Source organism: Malaclemys terrapin, chromosome 1 (assembly GCF_027887155.1).
Source record: "Malaclemys terrapin pileata isolate rMalTer1 chromosome 1, rMalTer1.hap1, whole genome shotgun sequence".
NCBI lineage: Eukaryota > Metazoa > Chordata > Testudines > Emydidae > Malaclemys > Malaclemys terrapin.
The window spans coordinates 341,071,452-341,093,571 of record NC_071505.1 but is presented as its reverse complement, the minus strand read 5'-3'; the positions used below and the strand labels follow the sequence as shown (position 1 = coordinate 341,093,571).

General features: G+C 43.2%; 1 protein-coding gene across 5 annotated transcripts in view; it reads left to right on the top strand.

The window, feature by feature from the left end:
• The window catches only part of FAM168A (family with sequence similarity 168 member A), a 343,581-nt gene extending 324,090 nt beyond the window's left edge, over window positions 1-19,491 (top strand). For all 5 annotated transcript variants that reach the window (XM_054015869.1, XM_054015872.1, XM_054015870.1 and 2 more), the window contains 3 exons: window positions 5,070-5,244; window positions 8,152-8,282; window positions 9,624-19,491. In XM_054015869.1, the coding sequence (XP_053871844.1) occupies window positions 5,070-5,244; window positions 8,152-8,264 (288 nt within the window). In that variant the 3' untranslated portion in view covers window positions 8,265-8,282; window positions 9,624-19,491. The remainder of the gene's footprint in view (window positions 1-5,069; window positions 5,245-8,151; window positions 8,283-9,623) is intronic.
• The last annotated feature ends 2,629 nt before the right edge of the window (window positions 19,492-22,120 follow it).

Here is a 22,120-nt window from a genome sequence, read left to right as displayed (position 1 = left end):
CTCAAGAATGGCTGAGCTCTGTCCCTTGCTACGGCCATTGGGCAGTGTGGAGTTCATTTTGATGGAATACCTGAGCCTTGAGGGTCTCTGTGACCCAGTCACTGTTCACCACTGAATAGTTAAACATAGTTCAAGGTTTTGAGAACCGAGACCTGGGCCAGCTTAGCCCCATGGCAACAACCACCATTCAAAGTCTGTTCAACTTTTTATTAAAGATACAGACAAAGAGGGAAAACAGTTAAACAGTGAAATGAGGCTTTCATTCCAACTGCCCGTGTTCTCTTGAGCTGTGGAGAATTTTTATAGGGAAAGTCCCCATTTGTCAGGATTTTAGATGGTATTAAAGGTGGTAATAACTGTCTGTTTTGGGGAAAAGAGAAAAAGTTAGTTGAGCTGGGTTACAGCTGTTGTTGAAATCCAGTCCTGCTTCCCTGAAGAACAAAACAAGACAAACGCACACACAAAAGAGGGGAGAAAGGAACAGCAAAGAGAAAAATTCAGCTTCTGTCTCTGGCGCTGACTCTCACTCGCAGCCTCACCGCTGGCAAAACGCAGAGCCAGCACAGGGTCTTACCAGCCACTCCGAGACTGTCAGCGAGGCTTGGAGACTTGTACCAGCATCAGGCAGTGTAGGGCATTGCTTTTAGCTGCCTCACTGGTCACAGACTCACTGTAGTGTTGCAAAAGATATAGTTGTCTTGGTTGGCTCAGCCAGATGTTTATTAAACAGAGAGGGAAAAGAGAGACTAGACAGGGAAGAGAAGAAATATGGCGGGGAGGAAAAGGACAAAGGAGGGAGGAGAGGAGAGTAGGAACCCAAATCTCTCACATTCCAGGTGCTGTTCCGGTTTTTGCTGAAAAATAGTGGCGGTGACAATGTCATTTGTTCCCTCTCTCTGGCCCAGTCTGGTCAGGATGCCTGTTGGGATCAGGATGATGAAGGCCCAACTGTGTGCTGGTGGATCCCGGGATCCCAGAAGATGGTGCCGGTGGGAGCCAGGATGGCACAGCTGGCTGTTTGCGGTTCAGCAGTGCCCTCCACATTTTTATCTCCCCCCAAAGTTTCCCTTTTAAGGACCCCAAAAACAGGTGATGTGCAGGATAGCTGCAACCCTCAATATCTTGTCCACCAATTTCTGAAGTACCAGGTTTGGTCCATATATTTCCAATTCCATCTTTTGTTTACCAGTCACGATCTTAACACAGTCAGTTGGCGATATCAGTAAACCTTTTCGTTTGGACCAATTCAATGTTTCTGTCTTCTTTTAGTGTCTGTCTTTCTATCTTCCTTTGTACCTTTTTCTGTCAGCATTCTTTATTGTGGGTGATTGTGGTATTTTATGAACCCTCAGCAACTTTCCAACAGTTATGCTCACAATCAGGGCAGGCCTGATAGACCCCAGTTATTACAACAGGCATTCAAGAGGCTAGTGTTCCCAGTATCTTCCCCTCCGCTGAAACCAAAGGTAAAGCTGGATAGTTTCCGGATCTTTCCTAGATCCTTTCCTCTCTTGTTACATTAGCTTCTCCTCTAGTCCAGAGTTCACCTGCATGTTTTAAACATTAGCAAAAAGTCTCCTCATTGTCTGGTTCGATAGGAAGAACAGTGGATCCTGCACACTGTGTGTGTTTCAGTATTTTAGCTGCTTTGGCTTCTAGGCAGAAGACTGCGCAGCTGAACTTTAGTCTAAATTGCGATACATGTGATTATATTCTCGTATGTATGTTACATAAATCCGGTGTGCTGTCTGAACGGCTGTCAGTGTGCAGTGTTTTCCCTGTATGTCTGTTGTGCCAGCCCCTTCGGAATTTGGGGTGGAATTCTACTTGATCCTTGACATAGTCTCTGTTGTCAAAGGCTGATTTCTCAATCGCCTGCTTTGGCATGATCCTGATTTATCTTAGCACTTCTTCCTCTTCCCTTGCGAAATATATTTCTGCTTCTGGCATTTGTCCAATCAGCTTTTGTGGAGACTGAAGGAAAGAGCTAATTTAATAGCCCAGGTTTATCCCCTTCTTCAGTCAACACCATACCTTGTTAGAGGTTCTCCAGTGGCTATCACTGACTTCTCATGAAATCTCTCTTCATTGTTTACACACTCTAATCTTCCTCTTTGTTTTACATTTTTAATTGCCTTGTCCTTACATGTCTCCATCTACAGTTTCTCTTCTTTAAACCACTTACATTTAATGCAGTTTATTTTCTGGAAACATACCATTTTCCACCCGTTGTGTTATTCCATCCAGCACTACCACCTTGGTCCAGAATCTGCTCTGTTGAATTTCAGCAGCCTTCATTTCCCGTCTTTCAATCTCACTTTAGGCCTGATCACAACCCTAACTAGATTATGTTCCCTTTTGTGTAGCCGCTATCTGATCTCTCTTTGCATCTAGTTATGTCCTTAGCATTCCTCAAAATTAAGGCGAGCGTTCCGCCTTTTCTTTTACTTGTCACTCATTTTGTAAGGTAGCAGCTACACAAAATATCTACTGACCACACTTACTGCTCAACGTATGTGTACATATGCGGTATATTCTTCTCGGCAAGAAGCATGGGCAACGCTTAACATTTCATCTTTTGGCTCTTGCAGGACTTGAATCGTTTCACAGCAGCAGCCCTAAATAGAGTCAGTCCTACTCATTGTTTTGCAGCTGCTTTATAGCCTTCCACAGATGACATGCTGGTAAAAACAACTGCGTCCTGTCTACCCTAATGCTTCCACCATCGTGGCCACCGGTAGAGCTAGACCAACAGTGGGGAAAGGGTTAATGCAGACAAAACCTTTATAACAGCCAGCACTATATGGACCACCTGCAAGGGCTCAGTACGGGCCACAATTTGATAACCCCTGGGAGATGGCATTCGTCTTCGCTTCCTGTCCCATTTTATTGTGTATTGCTGTAATGTCTCGCTGTTCTCAGTTAAAGAGAATTCTGCCCCATATTCTGCCCTAGTTGGGCTGAAGTAATCCCTGGGCCCAGATTCACACCTATGGCAAGTGACACTCCCAGGAAAGCCACAGAGTGTGCTGGGTGTGAGGGGCATGGAGGATCAAATATCCTGGAAAGTGCCTTGAGAGCCTTCAGGTTTAAGGCTATATCAGTGTGTAAACTGAACTCCTCCGCTCAGTGCAGATGTTGTTTGGAGATTAGAAGAGCCAAAGTCGTAGGAAAACAACTTGCTGGTCAAAAGTGTTCTGGGGAAAAACTTTAAAAGACTGGAGGCTTAAAAAGGAAGAAGTTGTACGTGGATGAAATGGGAGCTGTTGCCAGTGCTTCATGCACAAAAGTGTTTCAGTGAGAATCTGCCAAAGAGTTAATTTCACAATAACAGAACTGCTCCTGGTCAGCCAGTGTATTCGATATTGTGTTTTACTGAGCATTAGATTGTCACCCCATTGGGGTGGATTACGTATCTTCTCCTAGCTACAGCATCAAGCATGTTGATGATGATGATGTGCTCTCTTCTGTGACGCAAAAGCATGAGTACCAACCTCAGGGCAGATGGTTAAAAACCAGGGCACAAACCCCAAATTGGTGGTGAGTTCTCTTAGATTTCACCAACCAATTACCAAGTGTAAACGATTCAGGAACTATAGCAGCCTTAATGTGAGTCACAGATGGTCCTGTTGGATGCTGCCATCTGTCTCACCACCCAGATAAGCTTGTCTTTGTGATAGATGGCCCTTACACCAAGAATCACAGCAACATTCAGCTTATTCCCAGTCCCAAAGGACCAGTCACTCACTCCAGGTCAAGTGCACCTTAGATCTCACATCAAAGCCAATCCTTGTAGCCAATCTATACTAAACTATATAAAGGTTTATTAAATAGGAAAAGGAAACGAGCGTTATTTACAAGGTTAAAGCAGGTAAACATATATACACAAATTAGTTACAATCTTAAATTTCAAAAAGTAGACAATTCCAGACTACACAGTTGGGGATCTCTTGCTTATGCCTAGATACCTTGTCCTGCACAGTCCACGCAGCATAGAAATCCAGTTTCTTCTTTTTAGAGATTTTATCCCCTTTCTCACTTATGCTCTTAGCTGCAAACCAGGGGCGTAGCCATGGGTGGGCCACTTAGTGTCCAGGACCACCCAAATCTAAACAAGGCTGTAGTGCTGTCACAGTGACCCGGAGCATCACTCTGGCACCTGCAATCCAGGACGGAGCTCTGCGCCCGCCCTTCAGAAAGCTACGCTCCGGCAGTTCTGCCGTGCCATTTTCGGAGCTGCCCATGCGCATGCCCAACTCGCAGGTGTCTGGGAACACCGGGGCTAGGAAGGGGGTGTGGCATCGGGGCAGAAGCTGAGCTAACACAGTCTGTCATTGCCCGTCCACTCGAAAGTCGGGGCCCAGCCAAATTTCCACTCCTAGCTACGCCACTGCTGCAAACTCAGCTGATGGGAGGAATTCACTTGCATGATTCATCTTCACAAGGAGGGGGCAAAACAAAAAACGTCTTTTGTCCTTTTTAATGTTCCACAATAGTTCATCTGGTGTCTGTGGATCTTCTCTGTTGGGCAGAGCATAACAGCATCTGTTGGAGACCAGCACTTTACACAAATTAATGTCTCTTTCCTGTCTGGTGATTTACACAGTCCCAGGGGCTCGCAATACAAATGGTCAAATATTACCTTACAATGTGGGATAGAAATGTTACAAGTGAGATTAATGTATGCAGCAATCCAATGAAGTCTAAACAGTAAACACATTTTGATAATCCTAATCCCTGTTTTAACAGTACTAACACATGGAGGAGCCAAGCTGATTCCAGCTATGTATTTGTCAGTCTTCAGTTGAGACATGGAGACCTTGGCACGAGCTGGCACCTGGGCTGCCAGCGTCACAGGAGCACAATAAATAATCATGATTTAAGCCCAAATGGTTGTGTTGGTGTAATTCAGTGCTGACAGTACAGCATGTGTTATCAGACTGAGATCTAGGGCATGCAGAGTCTGCGATCATCTTGAAATAAAGTAACAAACTCGGAGATTCTCTTTCCATCAGGACGTGTGCTTTCAGTCAAACTGAAAAGATTTTCCTATTTATTCTTTCCAACAGGGAGCTTATTATACACAGCCTGTGTATGCGGCACAGCCTCACGTCATCCATCACACCACCGTGGTTCAGCCAAACAGCATTCCATCTGCTATCTATCCAGCCCCTGTTACTGCACCTAGGACTAATGGTGTGGCCATGGGAATGGTTGCTGGGACCACCATGGCAATGTCAGCAGGTGAGAATTAATTCTTGAATATGGCCAGTAAGGGGATCCCTCAAAATATCTGCAGAAATAATGCAGCTCTGTTGTTGTGATGTAACGGTGGGACTTTCGTAGCTGATTGTGCCATGAGAAATAAAATCTCTGTAAATCAAAAAGATGCCAGCCCATAAATATTTGTCCATTTTAAATTCAGTGTGTGTCTCTGCGGTCTTTACTCCTATTGTGTACGTTAAGAATTTGCCTGAATAAATTTAGCAGAATCAGTCTTTAAATGTTGATGTAATATAGCACATTGCAACAAAGTAATTTCAAAACCAGTTTATACATGATTGCTTCTGAAATATGGCCAACAACCCTCAAAGTTATTTCAGGGATTAAATTAAGAAAGCACCCAGTGCAAACTGCATTTTATTGTCCCTAATTTCCATAGCTAATTGTGCAAAAGTGCTTGCCACAAACATAATGAGTTTTTCCTGCACTAAAAGGGAAGCTAAATGTAGCTTTATCTGCCAACCTCAATGCCTTTTTAAACAAAGGTTCAATCCATTTGCTCCTAGTAGCGATTTAACATTCACATTTTCAAAGATAACAAAGTAGACCCTCCAATTGGCTCACCCTATAGGGACACATTCTTAAGACTTTAGGTATATTATTCCTACTCTGTTCCATCTGTTCCAGGAGCAATATAATAAGCAGCTTCATTCCTTATTCACAACACTGTGATCATATCCTCAAGTTCCTTTTATAAGGTCCTTATAATGTTGTTGAAGATGTTAGTATTAAATATTTTGACAACAGAAACATTAAGGTTGGCATATATATAATGCCCAAATTATATGTAATTTTTTGTCAATATTTAAATCCTGATAAAAGCAGATTAATAGATATCACCTAAAACAAAGGACAAAGAATCTTTTTATTTGCACCACAGTTTGTATTTCTGTCCTTAGCTGATATTCAAAAAAACAATTGTCAGTATTGCTCCTTGAATTGTGCAGCAGGATTTTTAAAGATTGTCACAGCTATACATTCACAGCAATACGCTGCAAGTCTTCTTTGCTCGCTCCAGTGATCTGCGAATCAAAAATAGCTGTTTGTTATGGGAATCTCTGTCACGAATGGCAATGCCATTCAAATGGACAGTTCTCTTCCCTGTGGTACGTGTAGTATTCCCTAAACTTACATTGGGAAGGAAATGAAATTGCTCCATGTGGTCAGTGTCCAGTTTTTAACAATTAAAAGTTTTATGGGCATAATTGTTTTAAATAGTCATTCTGAACATCAAGGTGACACTTAGAACAAAACAGTCTTGAATTGTATTCTGCACCTCACATCACACATGGTCCAAAGGCTGTGTGAAAGTGCTATTTTGAAAGCCTTCAGAACTATTGATGTGTTAGCAACAATGGACTAGTGGACTTCGTAGAAATTAGAGGTGGAAGAGACCTAATAGGACATCCAGTCCATCCTCGACGCCTGCTGACATAGCTTGGTTCCCTACACAATATTCGCCAATGCTCTAAGTAACTCAAACAATTGACCTTCCCCCTCTTTCTGTGGGAGGTAATGCCCAGTCTGATAAACCTTATCATGAGTTAATTTGTCCTGAGAGACTAAACTTCATCCCATCACTTTTAGTTAAAACCTCCCTTGTCATTTACCCTCCTTGGTGTTTATGTACTTCACATTTTTGTTGTGTCTGTTGTAATTTCTTCCATCATCTTTCCCGGGCTGCAAAAGGTTTCAATGGGCCGCTTTTTATATGCCTCTGGGAACAGGGAAAACCTGGAGAAAGGAAGCTAGTAGAAGAATTGAGTGTATGCAGATATGTTAAGCCTAAATGAATTCAGAGTTTTGAAGAGGTTCATTAAAAAGCTTTATTCTGTTCGCTGTTTTATCTAACATTGCCTACTTGAGCAAAATGCCTGGGATTGAGTCCTCACTAGCCCAGTCATGTTAGGAAGAGTTAAGGAAGAATAAAGGCAGCTTGTAGTATGTTTTCCCCTCAGATATAGGATCTGTGGCACAGTGCTCTGTGGACACTGTGATATGTGAGCTGAAGGTGTATAATATCTGTTCAGCTTCAGGCGTCCTTATCACAAAACTCAGCCAGCAGAATGCTGTAAAGTCTTGAGGGTGTTAATCTGTAATACAAGGCCAGTGGCAACTCCCCCTCCCTCTCACGAGGGGCCTGATGCTCAGAAATGCGGGTTCTCAGCACTCCCTCGTTTCCCTCCCTTCATTTCTTCCCCGGGGCAGCTGTGTCAACTGTCAGTTGGCTCAAGATCTAGGAAAGGGCCGGTTTGAAGCTATGCTTTTGCTCCCAGGTTAGGTGGTGGTCACAGAACTGATAAATGAAATCCTCCATCACTGAGCTGAAGACACCTATATTCAATCCTGGCAGTTTGCACATGAAAGACGCTATATTAACAAGAAAGTCTCTCTAAGCGTTGGCCCAGACACGCGAGTTCCATAATGGTAGCAGAGATTGTGGGCAGGTGTGAGCTGGAGGTGTAATTTCCATCTTGGATCGACATACATGCACTGGCTTTGACAGAGCTAGAGTGCAGAAAATAGCAGGATAGCCACAGGGGCCTGGGCGGTGACTTGGGTTAGCTCCCGAATACAACCTGTCCAAGCCCACAGATAAGTCCTCAGACAGCTCACCGTGCTGCTGCCTATGCTGCTACGGTTACAGCTCTAGTTTTAGTGTATGACCAACGCTAGCACGTATGTCTACCGGAGCTGGAAATTACACCTCCAACTGCTGTGTAAACGTACCCAGTATGTAGGCAAACAAGGAGTCATTCTGCAGCCACACTGAGCCTGCCTCCGTCAGAGCAGGAAGGCTGGACCCAGTCAGCAGAGCCACCCTGACTCTAAATGCTGTCTGCCATCTCTCTCTCCTTCCTGTTTCAGGAACCCTGTTGACCACTCCACAACACACTGCAATTGGAGCACATCCAGTTTCTGTGCCAACGTACAGGGCTCAAGGAGCCCCTACCTACAGCTATGTACCTCCACACTGGTAAACGTGATGGCCAATCCATGTAAGTGCTGACACATGTCTAATGTGCATGAGGTTTTTAAAATCTTCATTGTAGGCCTTAAAAGGTGAGCTGCAAACATCAAACCACTGTAGTAGAACACGCTGCATGTCCCAGTAGTAGCAGTCAGGATAGCATTTACTTTCCCCTTGCTGCAGAACTGCAGGTTTTCTCCTTTCTTTATGCCTTTGTAAATACAGAAAAACCTACTAACACTAGCCACCAAAAAGCCAAATAGCAGGGGGTAATGAAAACGGAGGTGCTGCAGCTGGTGTTCTAGCAATACCTAACCCACCTTTGTCAGGCCTGCACTCTAATGTAAAGCTTTACCAGTGACCTCAGCAATGTTAAGACACAATTACTTCCCAAGTGCGGGAAACATGCCACAGTCAGATATGCTGATCTCTTGATAGAACTGATACAAAAGCATGTGAGGTCCCTGGTAAGGTTTTGCTTTAGAGTGCAATTCGAGGAACTTGGGGCACATCTTCCTTTTGGATGTCTGTTGGAGATGGCAGCAAAAGCCTTACGGAGCCCTGGGGTGTGTTAGCGACAGTGTTGTTGGCAATATGAAGGTGGAAAGGAACACACAAGTCTTTCCCTTTCACTTCTGGCCTCCGTGCTTTGAAGATTTTGGATGGATGGATGGCTATGTCCTGCCGCAGCCTTCACTGACACTAAATGTCATTTTGGTCTGCCGCTATTTATTGGGACAGCGTCTCTTGTACCTGCAGTTGTTCGTTTATATATCATGGTAGCACTCACGGGGTCCCCATCAGGACTGGGTTCCTATTACTCTTAGGGTGCTGGAAAACCCGGCTGGCTATTTAAGCCATCCCCTTTGTGCTGCCAGACAGCCACGAGGGAGTGGGGAGAATACTGCCCAGCCTACTCAATTAGCATGCAGCACCTCTCACAGCAGCGGGTGAAGCTCTGAGATTTCCCTGCATGCCACACAGGTGAGGTGAATGCATTTGCGTCTCAAATTCATCCTGAGGGCAGTTATCTTAAACAAATCTCTCCTCACAGAATACATTATGTCTGACTAATCTTTTCTGTGAATAATCGTTACACAGTACAATTAGCTGAGAGCATCTCAACTGAGTATTTCTAATCCCGTGTGTGTGTTTAAAATCGATTGTGAGATGCACTGACACTGCTAGAAGGCCAAAGCCCTCTCTCGTTATATCCAACAGAAAACCCATTCAAAGGAAAAAGTGTTTATAAACTATAGCAGTGAAACCTATCAAGCAGACAATGCATGATAGGGAGAAAAATCCAGCCCTGTCTGTTTCTGCATCCGTGCTTCTAACTTTGTCTTTTAATTTGTTTGTTCTTTTACAGATCTGGAGTCAAACATTGTATGCAACTACTCAAGTCTTACATCGGTGCTGGAGCAACTGTACCACAGCACCAAGTCTGTTTGCAAGAACAAAACAAAAAGTGCAAGGGTCACTTTATGCATCTTTAGTGTTTTTTGTAAAAGCTGCTTTTTCTAATCTTCTGTCTCTGTTTTTTTCCTCTTCTCCCCCCAGTCCCACCCAAATTGTGTAACACCACATACTGACACTGAGCAGTAGCCAAGTTCTCTCTTTGGTCCTCTCATTTTAAAGCTCAGAATATTCACTTTTCTATGGTGCCCCGTTCAGTGGTGCAAAGATCCCTGTTGGCTGGTTGGTTAGTTACTTTTTGTTGTTGCCAAGAGTCTGTTTTATTTGACTAGTAAGAGCAATTGATGTTCAGGGTACTATGTGAAAAGCACAGCATTGGTAGACAAGTTTCTTCCAGTTTGGTTTCTTTTTTTGTTTGCTTAATATTATACATTATTTAATTTTCCATAACACATTACAAGAAAATTGGTGTCTTCCAGATAGGTGTTGTGGTAGGCTATAATTCATTCTCCACATTTAAATACTGACCTCATTCCTTCTTCTGTAGGATTAAGGGAATATAAACCTTCTTAGCAGCATCACACACTTGTCTTCGGAAACAGAAAGACTGTTCACCACCAGGGGTTTGTCTGCTTTTTAAAACCATACAATGAGAACAGAGAGATGGAGGGGAGATACACACTGCCATAGGAATTGGGTCTTGTTGGGCAAACAAGACACCCCCTGTGCCGGTCCGTATTAATTTCACTGTGTAACCGACAGGACGGTTCCTTTCACTTGCTAACACAGATGTACGCTGGGCAGTTGTAAAAGGAAACAAAGGGATTTCCAGTTGTTAGTCGTAATAGCCTCCCCAGGGGCCAGCGATTTGGGAAGAGAGGTGGAGAAGCTGGTGGAGAAGAGTGTTTAAGGTCGAGCTAGGGAGAATATAGGTCTGCTTTGCCCTGCATCCACTCCAGGCACAGAGACACCAGTGTGAGGTTGGTGGCTATATCAAGACCTCTTTTTAGTTCAAACTCACTTGGGTGCAATTTGTATCATGATGTAACTTGGGTTCTAAAGCAGGTGAAAGTGTCTCCAGTCACTTTGATTGCTAATTGAGCTCAACTACTGTACCACTGGGCAGATCGCAACAGTAAATCAGGGTGCCGGTCTTGTTTCTTTTAATACAATTTAACTCCATAGTAGTCCCAGGGAGAGCTTTATCTGAAAACAGTTTCTTACATTGTAGAGAATAATAGCATTAAAAGGCATTTGCCAGTGGATAGGATGATACAGGGTGCTAGAAGTCACACTGCTTTGAACAGAAAAGAATAGGAAATATGGTGACTAACATGAAGCAATAGCAATAAATTTGTTGCCTTACTAGCTAAAAGGCACTTAACTGGCGGAGATGGGAAAATGAGGGCAATCAGTCATTTAGTTTGGTTTAGAAACTAAAGGCAACAGGCTTGCACAGCCAATGGGATGTGAGCAAGTCACTGGTTTTTCAACCCTGAAATTACCAAAAGGGAGAGCTGGTGTAGTCAGCCATGTGTCGTTTCCATTTTGTTGGCTATTTGTGAGGTGTCTGAGTAGAGCAATAAAGTTTTGCAGAGGGAAGGAGGCAAGAATACAAGTATTTAGAAATGATGGGGAAGGTACCTATGACTTATTTTTCAGTTATTTTCCCAAAGCACAGCACACAAGACAGGGGGAGGGAGGTTGTTCTGTGTTTTGTTTTGTTTTGGTAGAGAAAACTGATGTTGTTTTTTTTCAAGCTGTGCCAAAAGAGTTCCAGTCACCCAAAGGCGTGTCTGCAGCTCTGATTTCTCTGGGCCTCCAGTACATTGGTAGTGGGCCAATCGAGAGTCATTTTTTAAAAAAGAATCAAATTAACAGAAGTATTGATGGGGAATAATTTCTTGTGCAGCCAGCAGGCCTGGACTCGGTTCCCAGCCCAAATTAATGGTGTTGGCCAATCATAGTCCATGCTAACCGCTGGACTTGGATCATGCATACTGGACCTTTCCCTTTAGCTAGGGATGACAAGAGAGTGATTTGCAAGGGGGAACCTGTTTGGGGTTTTCCCCCAGGTAAAGATTCTGTTCATCTACATGCCAGATCCTAGAATCTTTTTTTTTTTTTTTTTTTTTTATTATTATCTAGGCTTTCAGCAGCAGAGTAAGGCTCCAATCCAGTACAGCGCTTAAGCACAGGAGTAGTTCCATTGAACTCTGGGACTGCTCATGTGTTTAAAGTTAAGCCCGTGCTTAAGTACTTTCCAGTTGAGCATCTGCAGCTCTCACTGAAGTCAGTGGGAGCGGCTGGACCTCAGCACCTGGCAGGAGCCTGGTTTTAACTGGGGTGCGTCAGGGCTGCTTTCTCTGCGGCTGGTTTTGTTGTTGGTGTTTGATCCTGGTCTTTTCCCAGATCAGATGGTGTGTCAGCAACTCTAAAGCAGGAGTTTATATTTTTGAAGGAACTCTTTTTAAAAGAGTCGAGCTCCGATTCTCCTTCCCTGCCCCCAAAGCAGCAAACTGGCAAAGCCGGAACACCGCCATTTTAATCACTTGTATTTTTTATTTTTAAACCAATCGTGGGGGGGAAGCAAAATTTCATAAGAATTTATACCGTGTGGTATTTGTGTTGCACTTTGATTTTGTAAAAAAGAAAAAGGAAAAATAAAAAAATGAAAAGAAAATATTCAGTGTTAACCTATGTAGATTGCAAAGTCTGGTCTTAGGGTTAGTACTTAAAGGGGAATGTGTGTTTTAACTGACGTAATTACTGTACTTCATTCTTTAACTGTTTGTAACTCACTGAAATTAAATTCAGGCAAATATCAGGGGGATTTAAGAGCACTCAAATACCCTTTTTGCCCTCACTATATTGTAGGTTTCCTATTAAAGTGACTACATATCAAGGTTCATCTGTCAGTCGTGTTTAAACATGCTGCACTGAACATGTACCATAGAATAAACGATGCTAGTAAACTTGATGGTACTAGAATTTACCCAGTCTCAAGAGCTGTTAGCACACTCTGGGCTATGTAAACTAGTATGTTTCAAAACAAACCTCCTTCAGTAGCTATTGTTCTACTTGTATGTAACATACGCCGTTAATTCTTTAAGCAGTTAAGATAGGATCCCTAAAATGTCACAATCCCCTTTTTCGTGTCTAAAAAGAAAATACTAAGCTTTTTATTAAAAAGAGAGAAAACACTAAATTTGGATTTGAAAGCTTCAGTGTGCCTAATTGAGCATAGAGAAATCATTCTAGCTTGACAAAACTCTACGTTTGTTGTTTGTTCAAAGGACTTTTAACTTCCCCAAATCAAAGCTCTGCATTGCAGTGTTGACGTTTTGAAAGCAGTTTAGGCCTAAAACCGACCTATTTTCCATTACTACTGACTAAGGCTCTAAAGATAAAGAGGAAATGCCTTTGTTAAGGAGAGAGAGAGCCTGATACGTGTTGCCATTAATGAGATCGGTTGAGTGTTTTTTCTTCACTTGGATTAATAGCAGGTCTGTTCCATCTGACCATGTTATGCATGGGCAGAAACGTCCGTTAGCACAGTTGGAGTACAAAGATGTAGAATCTATACAGCCTGGTAGGGAATACCTTTGATTAGCCACCACATTGTATAGGTGCTGCCAGGGGTTTATTTAGGATTTTAAGAACCTCAAACCTAAACAGTCCCACACAGGTACACATTATAGAGTTGTTCCTGTTGAGTTTTATTGCTCTATTCCAACTAGTACATCGCAGGGCGTTGGATTGCAGTGCCTGCTAAAGTATGCAGTGGTTCATAACAACCATTTTGCCACTGAAACAGTCATTGCTTATAAGGAGGGACCCAGATGTAAACACTCCTGATGTTTAAGAAGGTTCAGAATCCAAACCCAGGACCAAATTTTGCAAAAGGGCCTCTGTCCCTAACGATGGTTCCCAGCTAAAACTCTGGATCCACTCACCCCACGAGGGTGTTCGAAATCTGGATCTAAATGTTGTGGCTTGTGCCCATTTCCAGTTCCCACATTGACTGGCCTCTCCTGCTACCCCGCAGTTCTTTAATACCTTTCCCTAGTCTGAGCAAGGGACCAGAGAGCTCACGTCCCCGTGCAGATCGGCCGGGGCTGCGGAATAGGTCACTGCAGCTGCAGGCACAGAAGACGCTTCTGAGCAGCAGAGTTTTTAGTGCAAACTTGACTTAGCTGCCGATTGACAAAAGTCACTGCCTTTGATTGACACATATTGGAAGATGGGGGCAAGATTATTTGCTGAAATATGGTGATATTTGTCCCCAGCTTTATAAGCAATGATTGTGGGTGCACCAGAAAGTTACAGTGTATCATGGAATTAGCCTTACAATGAATAACTGAAAACACCTGCAAGGGGCTAAATCCAGTTTAGCTATTCCCTAACATGCAGGACAAACACAGGAGCAGTTGTACCAGGCGTCATTCTAGAGAAGAGCTAGGAGTGTATTAGTCCCAGTATAATAAGGAAATTGCAAAACAGACCTGTCACACGATGGATTTTCCGGGTGTCTGACATCCAAGGTTAGGAGAGTGCCAGGAAAGGTGACTCTGCAGAAGAGTCCTTGGGTATTTCAGATCATGAACAAGAGACCAAATTCCAAAGTCGCTTTGTCCTAGCTCCCAGGACAATAGATTCTGCTGCGGGGGCCCCCCACCACTACTTTGCCGTTTTTTAAATACTATTGATGTGCTCTTAGTTCAGTTCCCTAGTGGAGAGAGATCCCCACGACAAAGCCACTAGCCTGCGGAGCACCAACGAATACCTTTGCTGGCCATCTGCTTTGGAAGAGCTGAGAGAGGCTGAGGTGTCTGTTCATCCTTCGAGAGGGGCTCCAGAAGAAGACTCAGGCCCACTGGTGGGGAGCAGTCTAGGGGAAGCCTGCGCTGTCACTGCTGCTGCTCAGGCTGATGGATAAAGAGAGGTCTTAGTCTCCAGGGCTGGCACCGTCCAGCCTCATTCAAGTTCACTTTCAAATAAGAGAAAAGGGGCTAAATTCCAACCAACAAAAAACCCTGTGAACTATTTTAGTTTCAATAATGTTATGGTCAGTTGTAACACTAAACCCAGCGGGCCTGATTCCCACTTCACATACAGTGGTGTAAATTCACAGTTACTCCATTAACTGCAGTGAAATTACCCTGGATTTATACCTGCAACGCTGAGATCAGAAACTGACCCGGTGCGTTCCCATTTGATGCTGAAATGAGGGCCTCCCATAGCAGGGTTGAAAGGACCCCTTCTAAGTAGTAAACCATTTGCAGGAGGCCAAAAAAGCCCAGGGGACATAGACCCATACTGCATCTTAGACATAGGAGTTAGATGGATTGAGGTGGCAACCCTAAATTCTATTGGAGATCAAGACATTTCAGCTCAATCACAGAGCAAGATTAAGTCTGGTAACTGCCATGAATGCCAGTACTGACTCCAGTCCAGGTGTACCAAACCGAATAGTACCCGTGGGGTTTTGCTGTCAAGGCCTGGAAGATTTTTCTATCAAGTAAATCAAAGGAGCTTAGCTGTGGAGTGAAATTACAGTAGGCTGATGATTAATTTGCATTTGCCTGGTCTCTGCTTGGATGAGAACACTTCTGGTTGTTGCAGTATCGGATCCCATTTGTAAACTGTTATCCTAGAAATATTCCATTGTCGTTTTTTAAATAGAAACGTCTGGGAAATAACAAGGCCAAGAAACATTCCAAAGCTAGTAAAAGCAGAAGGCAGGGGGCCTCCTTCCTGCAAGCGGTCAAGTCTTCTGTAGTGGTTCTGTTCCTTCTGAGCTTGTGTTTGATTGCTGGAAAGAGGGACCTAGTTTAAATCAATTAAGGATAGAAAAGCAAGAGACCATCCAGTAACACACAACAATGAAGATATATTTTCAGTGGAAAGGGAAGGGAGCCAGAGCTAATGGCTGTGCAGGTGGACTGATTGAAATGTGTTTTCACATGATATAATCCTGTAACAAATCCAGAGATTAGGACATTGGCAGTGGTTTAATGAGATGATTGCATGAAACATTTGTGGCAGAGAAGCAAGTCCTTGCCTGCTGTAGAGTGGTCTGGTGGTCTAATGCTTAGTGGATCCCTTCCAGCACATTTGATCTGTCATGGCTGTGGCAGTGATCTGGAGTCTGGCTGCTGTTTCCCTGTCTTTGTGAATTACACTTTCATTTGGCCTGAAAGATCCTGCCTACTGTGGTCCCTTAGAGTTTCAGATACAGTCATTATATGTCCACCTTGCAGGGAAAAAGGAGGCATCATGGGCCACTGAATCTCGGTCTTTACTGAGTCTCAACTTAGGTGAAGCTCTCACTGAAGTCAGTGCCTGATGAGGGACTGCAGGGTAGGCTCTGTGGGTGGGATTCTGGTATAGGACAGAAATTTAACATAGAAGCCCAGATACCTTCACTCACAATGAGAATTGCCTTATTCCTTGAATAGTCCCACTGAAATCAGTGGGACTAATTGATAAGAAAGGCGCTACTCGGCATGAGTCAGGATCCGAAAATCTGGCCCATGTGTGAGTTAACTGCAGTAATTGGGATCCAATATTTAACACGCGGAATCTTTGCTGGAGCTCTGCTTATATAGATTTCATTTTGATTGAAAGCAGTTGAGTGGAGGGACAAGGGGGCCAAAGGGCTATGGAATTGCATCTGATTAACTGGGAAGAGGGTTGTCGTTGGACCGGTGCAGAAGGGGTTAAAATGCATTCACATTTTGTGGTGATGTGTTACCTCTGTTGTGATTGTTTTTCTCACCTTTAAAGGATACCTTGTAAATTATATGGTGATTAAAATCCCACGGAAACGGTGGCGAGATGAAAGCATTGTAATGAAAATAACTATCAAAGCTACAGTTATGTCCATTAACCAGTCCCTTATATACCTTTGCTTTAAGACATGTACTGTAATGCAAGACTTGAAAAAATGCATATTAATAGTTGTGCTGGCCCAAATCAATGTCAAAGAACCTTGGAGCACATACAGAATGTGATTCCAAGAGACTCAGCTGTGTGTACGAGTATTTGCTCCTGTATTTTATGAACAATAATAACCTAGTAAATCTTTTGGCAGTTCTGATCTGTAATTTAAGCGCTTTTTACCATACGTGTTATTTAAGTTTTTGTTTTAATGATTGATGTTTATTATTCTTAACTAGAGGAACTTTATGGTTGAACTGAAGTTGGATGCTTCTTTGAGCTACAGGGAGCATTTCAGAACACAAGTCTGTGGGCTTTCATTTCAAACGGGAGTATGCAACATTTCCTAGAGTGCTAGGCAAAAACTAAGTGACCAGGACACAATCATCCCAATTAAAATGTCCATTCCCAAGTCTATATTTTCCTCACCCCTCCCTTCCCATATAGCTATCCCTGCTGTACAGTAAGCCAGGCTGCGTCTGTTAAAGGTGTTGGTTGATTTCAGTGGCAAGAGCAGCCAAGTGGCAGAGAATGTGTGATGTGTATAGCATGTATCTCACATACCCTCTTGCATTAAAGGAGAAATCCCCCTGAAACACACAAAACAGGGCCCCAATCCTGCCAACAGCTCCACGCAACAAGCCCCTTTGTCTTCACAGGGGCTCCAAAGCACCTGGGTCTGCCCCAGCACAGCTGCTTGCAAGATGAGGGCCCAAGACAGAAACGGTGTCAGATCTGTTTTATGTTGTAAGGTTCACATTGATCTAGAGTCCAGACAACATGTTAAACATTTCCCTATAGACAACTGACTTCTTGACTTCTGCAATTCCCTAGGACTCATTTAAGAAAAATCTTCTAGGGACTTTGGATTACGTATTCCAATATTTTAGTGCTACATGGACATTGTTAGTCAGAGAAACCTAGGAGAAGATGAAATCTGGCCATGCTGTTTTAGAAAGGAAAACCAAGCTGAAAACACATTTTATTTTTGTTTTTTAAAGAACTCAACCAGCTTAAAATAGCAATAAGAACCATCGAGCATTCTGTAAATCCAGTTTTCTTTTATTTAAAATATTTTCAGTCCAAGTGAGCTCTTCATTTCAGTTCATATGCTCAGTCACAGAGTTGTAAGAAATGTTTAGACCCTACCTTGCCTTAGGGAGCAGTCTTTTAAATTCACGCAAATTGTGTTTCCTGACTGTTTATTTCTCCCTAAGATAATTGCACTTCGTTTGGAGAGAAACCATTAGATGGGACCATTTTGATGTTAACCTCTAAGGGCCACATTAACATTCCTGAAATGAGTTGGGATTGTGTCCATTCTCCCTTAGTTTCCTTGGGGCTCTGCTCCCGCAAACTCTTAAACACTTAGACCCACTTTGCTTGCGTGAGCAGTTCCATTTCGCTCCTTTGGACTCACCCCCGAGTAACGTGACTCGCCTGCTGGAGGGTGTGCGGGATCAGACTCTCAGGTTGGATGTTTCCTGTGCCATGTGCTATTGAATCGGATTTTTAAAGAAACGGCTCGTTTTCTTCAGCAGAGATTGTTTGCGGGAGGGGGGGCATTTGAAGAGGCATCTTCTGATTGACATTCATGTGGGATCGCTTAGATTCATTGGTAATCAGGTAATAATCTGTTATGAGGATTATCTCTACGTCTATGAAAAGTGGGAGCGTCAAACTATACAGTATAATTACAGCTTTTCCCTCTTGATAATGGTAAATTGCCGAGTTTTTTTAAAAATCATTATGTAACATTTCAACCCACAATATTTCTTCCTCTTTATATTTCAAGAGGTTATAGAATTCCATCACCCCCACCCACTCTGACCACCCACTCCCCTCACAGATCATGACTTTTCCTTTACTATGACTATTAAACCACGCTTGTGTACTAGTCCCCTTGGGTCCAGTCCTGTGCTATGGTGAGTGCCTCCTATTCCATGGCCCTGCAGCAAACCATCCTGGTTTAGCAAAGTGCTTAAGCATGTGCTGAACTTTAAGCACATGCTTAAATCTTTTTCACTTTAATTGGATTTGGGCATGTGCTCCAGTGCTTTGCTGAATTAGGAATTGGCTCAAGTGTTTTGCCAAACTTGGGTAACTGGGGACTTAGTGCTTGGTAGAATCAGGATCTCTGATAGATCAATTCACAAAGATAACTGCTGTCATCAAACATGGTGAGGAATAGAAGTGGATGCATTTTCTATTACTGATGGCAGCCAGCCTTAAACTTGGATGGCTCAAGTTGTCTCTGATTAGTACATACTTTGTCTCCCCTCCTCCTACCCCCGTTTGTATCATGTTCACTTACAAGCAGGACAGAATTCTGCACACTTTTTGCCATGACATTTGCGACCTAAACATGACTGCCGATATAATCCATGCCAATATCCAGGAATTGTTTAGATTTCATAGCACATAACAGAGAAATATTGCTCTCAGAGTGTGTATTCTTTTTTTTTGTTGTTGTTTTCTGGATTTTTTTATGATTTTTTAATTAATTTTGAACAACAGTACAGCTTGGATTACCTAGTTTTTAAATTTTATTGGAACTCTTAAGCAAAAAATGAAAAAAGAAAAAAAAAGAAAGAAAGAAAAGTTGAAAAAAAAAAGTAAACAAGTCTTCCAAGTTTAAATCAAAGGACTCAATGGTGTGTAAGAAACACAGCCTTGAGTTTAAGCATTGGAAAGCCCCACAGCCGCAGCTTGTGAATATGAAGTGTAAATCTGTTTTGGGTTATTTTTTTTGTTTTGTTTTGTTCTGAAGATCAATTAGTGATCTCCCTGACAGATTTAAGCCAAGAGTTTGTAACTGTATGATATTTACTGTAAGATGTAGAACATTCGATAACTATTAAAATGTTTCCAAAAAAATTGCTGGGAGTTGGTTTCTGATTTGTGAGCATTTATATGCATGACAACTGAGCATTTGGGGGGATTTGTCACCCACAAGAATTCGAGGGGAAAGAATTCATGAATAACTTGGGGCCTTACCCTTTATTGATCCGTCCTACAGAACCAGGTCAAAACAAAAGGGATCTGTTGAAACTGCTCTCAAAACCTATAGAATTTAATCGAGAATGAGCTCATTATTGAGCCACCCAATGGGATGCAATAGCAGGACTTTTTCCATACAGGTTTTCTGCTCTGGTTGAAGTATTTGACAGTTTTTCTCCTTGCCGCTCTGTCTGGAGTGGTTCACGGCCATCAGTGCCAACCTCAGGGCAGATTGTCATGAAGCAGGGCAGAGACCTCAAACTGGTGGTAAGTTCTATAATTAGATTTCACCAACCCAGGAACAAATGTGAACTCTTGAAGCATTATAACAGTCTTACCATGGAGTCACAGACAGTCCCCTTGGCCATGCCAGTCTCTCTTGCCACCCAGGCAAGCTGGGGTTAATGATAGTTGGTTGCTATACACCAAAGATCACAAAAGATTCAGGTAGCTTCCAGTCCCAAGAGACCAGTCACTTACCCCAGGTCAGTTTGTACCTTAGATCTCACACCAAAGACAACGCGTGTAGCCAATCCTGCAGTAAACTAACTAAGGATTTAGTAACAAGGATAAAGAAACGAGAGAGTTATTTGCAGCTTAAAGCAAGCAAAGCTATATGCACAAATGAGTTAGTCTGGGGTTCCAAAAGGCGACAGAGTTGTAGCAGTCTGTCAGCCCTGAATCTCTTTTAGGGCTAGCCCAGGTTGACCCTGGGAATCTCTACTTCTGTTTTGTAGCTCCAGCCCTGAGAGAGTCCAAGCAGCAAAAGAGATGAAAAATGTTCTTGTTCACTGTCTTCATTTCCCTCTTCCAGAATTCAAGCTGATGGGACGAGCCATTTTGCATGTAGCCTCTTCATGGGTGTGAAGGGGCAATTAATGAAGTCTTTGTATTGTGATGTCCCACAATGGCCCATTTAGTTTTGATAGGTCTTCTTACTGAGCAGGTGAGCTGGACTGGTTTCCAGCTATGAATTTGTCAGTGCTCAGCTGAGGCCTAAAGCCTCGGCACAAGTTGGCAGACACAAAGGGAAAGTTTTTTCCCAATTTTAAAAAGTTCTGGCCTCCCCATTGGCTCTTTTGGTCAGGTGCCCTTTTCTTTACCTGTAGACTTTTTTAACCCTTTACAGGTAAACCAAGTACAGAACAGCTACTAACAGGGATTTTATAGATGACTGGCTGGCTGGGTGTCCATAAAAGGGAACTACCCCCCCTTCATTTATCAGATGCCCCCCAAATCACAGATGGTGCTGGCCAGCCTGGTTCAGGTCAGGTCCACACTGGCTGGGATTTCTTCCTGGAGGTTTAGGAAACAGAGTCAATAAGATACATGCACTAATTTTATTAATAATTACATGAAGAACGAAACAGTATTTTTTACGTTTCAAGGACTACAATGACTTAGAATGCAGGGACATTTTTACCCGGCTGATTCTGGGAAACCTTCCTGGGAGAGAGCATCAGCCACTTTGTTAGAGGCTCCTGAAATGTGTTGTGTTTCAAAATCAAAGTCTTGAAGAGCTAAACTCACTCGAAGAAATTAACAAAAAACTTCTTCAGTGGAGTGAAGCCACTTCAGTGCAGCCTGGTCAGTCTGCAGGTGGAAACGCCGTCCCCAGATGTATGGGCATAGCTTTTCCAGAGCATACACAATGGCGTAACATTCTTTTTCTGAGACTGACCAGTGGCTTTCCCTCTCAGAAAGTTTTTTGCTGAGGAACACGACAGGATGGAATTGTTGATCCGGTCCTTCCTGCATTAAAACGGCTCCTACACCACGCTCGGACACATCTGTGGTTACGACGAATGGTTGGTCGAAGTTCAGGGACCTTAGCACAGGGTCAATCATAAGGGCCGCCTTAAGCTGGTTAAAGGCTTTCTGACACTTCTCAGTCCACTGAACTGCATTTGTCTGTTTTTTCCTGGTCAGGTCTGTCAGTGGGGTGGCAATTTGGTTGTAGTGTGGTGCAAATCGTTGGTAATACCCAGCCAAGCCCAAGAAGGATTGGACCTCTTTCTTTGACTTAGGGACAGGCCAATTTTGGATAGCATTTACTTTTGCCTGTAGGGAGTTGATAGTTCCTTGACCCACCTGGTGTCCAAGGTACATTACCCTGTTTAGGCCTATTTGACATTTTTTGGCCTTAACGGTTAATCCTGCCTCCCTTATGCGCTGGAAGACAGCTTGGAGGTGTTCCAAGTGTTCTGCCCATGAATCTGAGAATATAGCCACATCGTCAAGGTAGGCGACTGCAAATTCCCCAAATCCAGCCAGAAGGTTATCTACCAATCTCTGGAAGGTGGTGGGTGCATTTCACAGTCTGAAAGGGAGCACATTAAATTCATACAGCCCTACATGGTTGATGAAGGCTGACCTTTCCTTGGAGGGGGCATCTAGCGGCACTTGCCAGTACCCCTTAATTAAGTCTAAGGTGGAGATGAACTGGGCATGTCCCAGTTTCTCCAATAGCTCATCTGTGCGTGGCATTGGATATTTTTCTGGGGAATT